The 8595-nt window shown below is 32.8% G+C and overlaps 1 protein-coding gene across 1 annotated transcript in view; it reads left to right on the forward strand.

Annotated features, from left to right (window-relative positions):
- Positions 1–4243, forward strand: part of LOC107041424 (trehalase) — a 38199-nt gene extending 33956 nt beyond the window's left edge. The window contains exons 9-10 of the mRNA XM_015261993.1: positions 1671–1838; positions 3205–4243. Of these exons, the coding sequence (XP_015117479.1) occupies positions 1671–1832 (162 nt within the window). The 3' untranslated portion in view covers positions 1833–1838; positions 3205–4243. The remainder of the gene's footprint in view (positions 1–1670; positions 1839–3204) is intronic.
- Positions 4244–8595: the final 4352 nt, after the last annotated feature.

Raw genomic sequence — 8595 nt, forward strand, 5'->3', positions numbered from 1 at the left:
AAAAAAACATTCATATCTTGTCTGACATCTCTGCTACAAACTCTGGTCATCAACTCTGGTTTTCAGTTGAAATTGGAATTGTTAATTTACACAATAATAGGAGTGCATTGACGATTCTTTCTTAACTCGCAAAAATCTTCAAACAATTTGCTACCGATTGGTGATAAAATTTTTTGGAAATAATGAAATAGGAGGGATAACGCCTTTTTTTTCAGGGGTGATTTTTCAAAAATTTATTTTTAAAAAAGTACTAACTAGCCAATGTTTTTTATTAGCTCGGAATTTTCTTCAAAACTACTTCAATGAGGAAAAAAATAAAAATTTGGAATATCTATACATGATGGGCTAATTAATCGGATCTTATTCTTTCCCTGAAGAATATTAATTTATTTGACTAACCAAGCCCTTAAAAATTTTGAGTCCACACATTTGAAGTGACAAAATAATTGCAAAATATCTTCAATAGTAACTCCTGCATTCTTCATTCAAAGATATTGCTCCCTCTTGAATTAGCCGTCCACTCCCAACTATTGCATCCCAATAATGGACCCATCACTGCTGTTTACGCCTGAAAGCCACATTAGCGGTTGCCTCGGCACAATGGCGATCACCTAAGCCACCACACACAGAGGAATCCTAATAGCTCAGAAGTTTCCACTCAGGAATAGGAGATTGACCGATAGAGCTACTAGAGCGCAACACTCCCCCACATATTACCCCGAACAATAGACCCACACCCCCGGGAGGACGAGAGAAAAAGAACATTCCAACGGGAGAATGTAACACAGATAAAGCACACCTGGCCGTATTCTGAAATATTACACTCGTGATAACACTGAACATGATATCTATTGAGCAACATGAAGATACCCGAGATATTATTCAGAATAATAACACTGGAGATGTTGCCGGGGCCTCCACCGCTGAATTGAAATTCCGACTGAAGATGACGGTATATGACGCTGGTAAGATCAAATATCGGCTGAAGTACCTGATGCTTAAGGTTTACCGGGTCCTTGATGTAAAGTTTTCAGGAAAATCGCTGAGGCGGTCGTCGCAGCCATTAGGGATCTTCGTGCCACTGAATTTTGCATTGAGAAAGTTCAGTGCGATAAAACCGCCTGTCTTCAATCGGCGATAAATCGACAACGGCAGAGTGAAATTACCGATTTTTTTTTCGTTTTCAGGGTCTTTTTTAATTCTTTAAAATGAGATGCGACTCGTCGAAATCGCATCGTTGGGTCCGGAGATATTGACGGTTGAAGACGATTTTTTTCGTCTCTTCTTTTGTCTTTATCTTTTTTTACAATTCGATTATTTTATTTTATTCACAGATCACTCATTTCAATCCTTTATTCACTTATCTATTTATTTATTTACATTTCAATATGTGTCCAATTCTAGACGAATAGTATTTTACAAAAAAATAATTTTGATTTTTCTTTAATGTCCATTTCAATAATAATTTCAGAATAAATTATATTAAACAATTATAGTCATGAGAATATCCTCATATTTTTCGTTGTCAAGGTTTTTTTTACTCTTTAAAATGACATCTGACTCATCGAAATGGCATCGTTGGGTCCGGAAATCCTTTTTCACCGATTTTTTAATAAAATATTTTTGTCTTTTCGACTTAAACTCGACCTTTTATTTTCTTTCTGTTTCAGTATGACTCGGGAAATCCTGGACACTACGGAGGCGGTGGTGAATATACGGTTCAACCGGGTTTTGCCTTCACGAATGGAGTAGTTTTTGAATTTCTAGACATGTATCCGGACATGACATTAAGCGACACTGAATACGAAGGGCGTAACATTCTCGAGAGATAAACAATCGTGAGTATTTTATACGATCAACGGTATGAAACACATCAGAAACATGCGAGTGTCGGCACGCGAGCTCACGTGCATGTGAAACGTGTCCGGGGAATAATTAGAGAGAAATAATTCTCTCTCATGATATCATTTTTCTCGACTGTTTGAATTGAATTTCTTCGCCACTGGGAAAAGTTTCAACATGCCGAGGCAAATTTCAAATATCTGATTCGGACTTTAGAGAATTCATTTCAAGTTAGGGGGGAGGGGGGATTGTTGGAGTGCATTCAATGGACGTCTCCTCCATTTTTTTTCTCGTAGTTTCGAACTTTATAATGACGAGGATCTGGTATTGTTAGGGGATCCGTGCTTTTTAGTTTTGATAAATCATTATGGGGCACTTATTCGCATTATGCTACGACTCTCCTCCTTTAGCAATTCAATTATTTTATTTTATTCACGTTTCACTCATTTCATTCCTTTATTCATTTATTCATCAATTTATTTACATTTCAATTGGTGCCGACTTTAAGATGAATATTATTTTACATTTGATTTTCCTTTAATGTCGATTGGAACAATAATTTTATAATCAATTATTTAAAAATTATAGTTCAACATTTAATTTACAAAATAAAGCCTAAAAAATTATTGTATTTACAAATTTATCTATTGTAAACAATAAATTGTAAACAATTCATCACATTATTTCATTCTATTTATATTTTACTCACTTCATTAATTTCCTCATTTGTTTATTTAAATCGAAATTCGTGTTAAATTTCAAATTAAATTTCGCGAATATAATTTTTCAACAAAATAGTATTTATTTTCCTCCGCAGTCTATTTGACTAATAATTTCAGAATCAATTATTCGTAAAAAATTATAGTTATGAGAACCTCCGCGTATTTATCAACTTCGAATAGATAAAATCTAATTTTGGAAAGGGATTCACCCCTCGACCTTTTAGAATTTACAAGCCGTTTTGCAATTGAGTGGTCCAAATATAAATCCGAGGTATTGTGCTAAAATTGTCAGTACAATCGATGTATTGAAAATACCATTGGAATAAATTCCAACCGTGGAATAGCGTCTCTATGGTAATGCTCCTCAATATTTCAAGAAATATTCACAAAACAAAGTCTACTATGACAATTTCCATTTCCCTCGAAATGCTCGACTAATTTCATAGAAATGGAAATTATTATTCCCTCGAGCAAGAAGGCGTCACGTTATAAGCCCACCAATTGAGTGTAGTCTTCACGCAAAAACAGTGTTCTAAAATTCCGTGGAAAAACAATCAGGCAAATGAGCGAATGAATAATGACTTGTTCTCCCCCAGCAATCCTGAATTAATCCGTTCAATTGTTTTTTATTCGATTCCAGGAATGCCGGGAGCGTTCATCTACAATTCCTCTTTCATTCGCTATCTAGTCTTTAGAATAGAATGTGCAATTTTCCGGGGATCCAGAAAATGGATTTGACTCACAGAAGCATGGGAATGGCTTTAAAGGGGTTTAGAGCTGTTCCTCCCTTGAGAGAGGACAACTGATCGTTGGAATTGTTAAGCCTGGCTGGGTTATACTGAATACTAAAGAAGAAAACGTTTGGCAAATTTTCGTAGCAATCCATTTGGTTGATTATTTCCTATCCTCTTCATTCAATCCATGTTATTTGCAGGGAAATTTTATGGTAATTTTGTAATGGAAAGTTTCACTTTATATTTCGAAGTTTAATGTTTCGAAATGCTTCATGAAGTCGTGTGATATTTTAGTGAGATTTCAGTAGAAAAATTTCGATGTTCATATGGCAATTAAAGTAATTAATTGAGAAGTATGAGAAAAATTTGAGAGACTATTGCTTTTATTTTCTTATTCGTTCGGAATTTCACTCATGCGTTTTTAAATTTTCATTGTCGATTTTTATGAAGGATTCTTCATAAAATTTAATTTTGTAATGGAAAATTTCACTTTGTATTTCGAGTAGAATGTTCTGCAATGCTTCGTGAAGTCATGTGATATTTTAGTGAGATTTCAGTAGAAAAATTTCGAATTTAATGCGACAATTAAACAAATTAATTGGGAAATATGGAAAAAATAATTCATGCGTTTTTAAATTTTCACAATCGATTCGAATATTTAAAAGACCATCTGCAAAGAATTATTACTATGTAAAAATTTTATGAACTAAAACTTTAAATCTAGATAAAAGTGTTGGGGAATTGCAATGCAACTGTCGATTAATTTGCAATAAATTTCTAACAATGTATAGGAAAATTTAGATAAGTTATAAATATTATTATTGAATATTAATGTATCTTACGTTATCAGTATTCCCCACATCTCACTGATCCCTCAATCGACGAAAAAACGATCGAGTAATCAGTTTGAATGGGAATTGAAATAAATTATTGAATAAAAATGAAGAAGAGTTTTTTTTTGTCCCGACATTTCTAAGAATTTTCCTCAATATGAACGAGATCAACAGTCCTACCCGATGTGACTTGTATTTAATAACGTCAAGTCGAGCAGAAAATAACGCACATCCCTATGATGAAGTTTACCCGGAATGGGAAAAATGCTGTAGCGTGAAAGAGCAATAAAATCCATCTACCAATGATAGTGGTCGAGGGTCTGTAATCAATCTACGGTTTGATTTTCATAGAAATTGGAATACCATGGTCGAACAACTTTTATTGGAAATTTCGGAGGACTCGAAGGGAAATGACTGGAGTCCACACCTTCAACTGCAATATTTCAAATATAGGAATTTCAAACTGATGACATTTTGGCAAAAAGAATAGCATTTCTAATGATACCAAAGAAAAAAGTATTACTAACGAGCGAGAATATTTTTTTATTTAAAGATAATTTCACGTACGAGAAAATTTCATAGAACAATAACGAAATCGCTACAAAATTCTGTTTGATTTCTATTGATTCCTATTGCAATGGATTCAATTCTTCAAGTTCTCTTGCTGGATTTTTTAATCGAAAAGGGAGTAGAAGTAGAATGGAAGGAACTGACGAAATTTATGCCACGAAAGTCCTAAAAAACACAATAAAATAACTAAATTCTTCAATAAAATCCGCCAAAAACAAATACAATTCCCTATCGAATCGTTAAAACAATTTATTGCGAAGAATTGCACCTGAATAAAGCTAAAAACATTTCAAATATCACGCATTGCTCATCTGCATAAAATGAAAATAAATGGAAAATATTCCAGAAAAGTCATGCACAAATGTCAATTGGCTGACAGTTATTCCCAACCCCGCATGAACACCGAATTGTTCATGAGCCCTCTCGACTGAAACCAATCCAGCGGATTCACTAGTGATTTAATAACTCGTTGATCGAACGAGTCTCGTACATCCCAACAGCAAACACTGGACATACACATGAATGTAAGTGACGAGCACCGTCAATTTGTCAATTAATTCAAATAGAATGAAACGGGTAGTGGATCCGATATCGCGGTATGACAAGCGTGTTTGGTGCAATAATTTCCGGCCGTTGGAGATTATGATTCATCCGTTATGTCGGGTCTTCAGTTTTTACGATGCCCGGAGGATGGGCAATGGGGGTGAACAGCGGGACATGTTTGATGGAACTCGATATGAGAGTTTATTCGCTGTTTTCGAGGGGCTCCAACGAGTGCTGTGCTAACATTCTGTATTATTCGGTGCAACACCTCTTCAGTTTTTTAAGCAACTGAAATGCATAATTCGGTGAATTCTCAATTCTCCAAATGGGGAAGCCAATTAAAAACCTCTAGTGTTTTTTTGCTTCCGAACACGAATGAAAAAATTTAATAGAAAAATCTACTTAATTCGCTGGACAATTCTAGAGGATTTCAATAGAAGATATTTCATTGAAAAAGGCAACAGAATTCGATATTTCTACATAATTTATTCTCTTCGGATATTTTTCACAGAATTTCCTCGGCTCGAATTTTCTGTTTTTTTTTCATTCTACTATTTGTGTGTTCCCCTCATTAAGAAAATCAAATAATGAAACTTGGAAAATTTGACCCTAATTTAGTAGAAAAAAATCTATACGCTATTAATCTCAGAGCAATTTCCCACTGCTTTTTATTTTTTATCTTTCATGAAAACACGTCAATGTAGGTTGTTTTAATGATTCAATCATCGATGATTCAATCATCGTACGTCGACTTTCATCGAATAAATAGATGGTACAGATATATATTATTTCACATTTGAAATCGCATCAAATATTAAACTAAATAAAACTATAACACAATTAATTAAAAGAGAAATTTCATTGAATTTAATAAAATTATATGAAGCCATGAATTTATAGTATAAAAGCAGATGATGCACAAAATCATCATTCGAAAGCCGATTTCTAATTTATTAGCAAAAAAAATCTACACAATATTACACGACATTAATATAAAAGTAATTTCCCACTTGTTTTTCTTTTTTATTTTTCATGAAAATACGAGAACTCAATTCAGTACTCTCGGAAATTTTATGTTGTGGCTCAACAGTATGGAGTTTTGTGGCCGTGTCGAACGAACCATCGCAAACATCTGGCCACAGGTCTGACGACTGCCGTGGTTTTACTACTTGCAGCAGCAAACTGGATTACGAAATTTGATTTGGAGATGATTTTAACATTTAATGTTGGTGCATTGTTGGCAATTTCCGGGGGAGTTTGCGGTGACAGTTGTTTGAATTCGACGAGTCCACGGGTGGTGGGGTTCTTGCATAGTATCCGGAGACGCGATATGCAAGAATGCGTTTGATGTGTTTCATCAGTTAAGTGGGGACAATGGAGAATGTTTTGACATGTCTCTCGGGTAGCGACATTTGTTCTAGAGAAAATTGTGTCGGTGTGCAATTATGGATTGAATGATATTGAGTAATGAGGGATTTGAATGGAATAAAACTTTTATGTGAAATTTTACTATTCATTTCAGCGATGGTTGGAGGGAATTATGAGCTATTTGAATAAATTCATTCAATTAATTCACAAATTAATTTGTTTTTTTTTATTTTAAATTTCAAAAAATGTTGGTAAAAATTGAAATAAGAAAAAAATGGAGAATATTTTGACATGCTTTCCGATAGCTGCATTTGTCCCAGAGAAAATTGTGTGAGTGTGCAATTATGGATTGAATGATATTGAGTAATGAGGGATTTGAATGGAATAAAACTTTTATGTGAAATTTTTCTATTCATTTCAGCGATGGTTGGAGGGAATTATATACAGTTATCGATTCATTTAAATGAAAATGCTTTTATTATATGAAGTAATTCATTCATTCGGAATTGAGAGTTGTTACGTGGTAATAAATCATTCATTTATAGTTTTAAAAAACTTATTAAAGTGTCAAAACTGCAAAAAAAAAATCCAGTTTAAGTTTCAATAAAAACTCTATTATGAGCTATTTGAATAAATTCATTCAATTAATTCACAAATTAATTTGTTTTTTTTTTTATTTTAAATTTCAAAAAATGTTGGTAAAAATTGAAATAAGAAAAAATGGAGAATATTTTGACATGCTTTCCGATAGCTCCATTTGTCCTAGAGAAAATTGTGTGAGTGTGCAATTATGGATTGAATGATATTGAGTAATGAGGGATTTGAATGGAATAAAACTTTTATGTGAAATTTTTCTATTCATTTCAGCGATGGTTGGAGGGAATTATATACAGTTATCGATTCATTTAAATGAAAATGCTTTTATTATATGAAGTAATTCATTCATTCGGAATTGAGAGTTGTTACGTGGTAATAAATCATTCATTTATAGTTTTAAAAAACTTATTAAAGTGTCAAAACTGCAAAAAAAAAATCCAGTTTAAGTTTCAATAAAAACTCTATTATGAGCTATTTGAATAAATTCATTCAATTAATTCACAAATTAATTTGTTTTTTTTTTTATTTTAAATTTCAAAAAATGTTGGTAAAAATTGAAATAAGAAAAAATGGAGAATATTTTGACATGCTTTCCGATAGCTCCATTTGTCCTAGAGAAAATTGTGTGAGTGTGCAATTATGGATTGAATGATATTGAGTAATGAGGGATTTGAATGGAATAAAACTTTTATGTGAAATTTTTCTATTCATTTCAGCGATGGTTGGAGGGAATTATATACAGTTATTGATTCATTTCAATGGAAATGCTTTTATTATATGAAGGAATTCATTCATTCGGAATTGAGGGTTGTCACATGATGATAAATCATTTATTTATATTTTTTAAAAACTTATTAAAGTGTCAAAACTGCAAATAAAAATCCAGTTTAAGTTTCAATAAAAACACTATTATGAGCTATTTGAATAAATCTATTTAATTGATTCGCAAATTTATTTAGTGTTTTTTTTTATTTTACAATTCGCAAAATTTTACGATCGAAAATGTACAATCTATAATGAGAATTCAAAAAATATTGGAAAAAATTGAAATAAGAAAAAAAAATTGAAAGCAGAATACTTAATGATGGAATATCCATTCCCACCTTCAACATTTCCGTATTCTTCATTCAAGCAAGTAATATATCCCATTTCGATGAAGTATTTTTGATCCGTGAAAACGTTGATCTTTCCCTGTAATTCGCATAAAACATTCAATGGCTCTCCCACCAATTTACGACCGGAACACTCTTAAAATACCTTATTGTTCCCTAAATTCCATGACGCAGAGGCGTGGGAGTGGCGGAAGCCCGTCAGAAACTTTCTATACAGTATTTGCTTGGTGGAAAGAAGGGGTTACACGAGAAATGCGTTTAAAAAGTTGCCCCA

Source organism: Diachasma alloeum, unplaced genomic scaffold (assembly GCF_001412515.2).
Source record: "Diachasma alloeum isolate Michigan unplaced genomic scaffold, Dall2.0 Dall_scaffold_00364, whole genome shotgun sequence".
NCBI lineage: Eukaryota > Metazoa > Arthropoda > Insecta > Hymenoptera > Braconidae > Diachasma > Diachasma alloeum.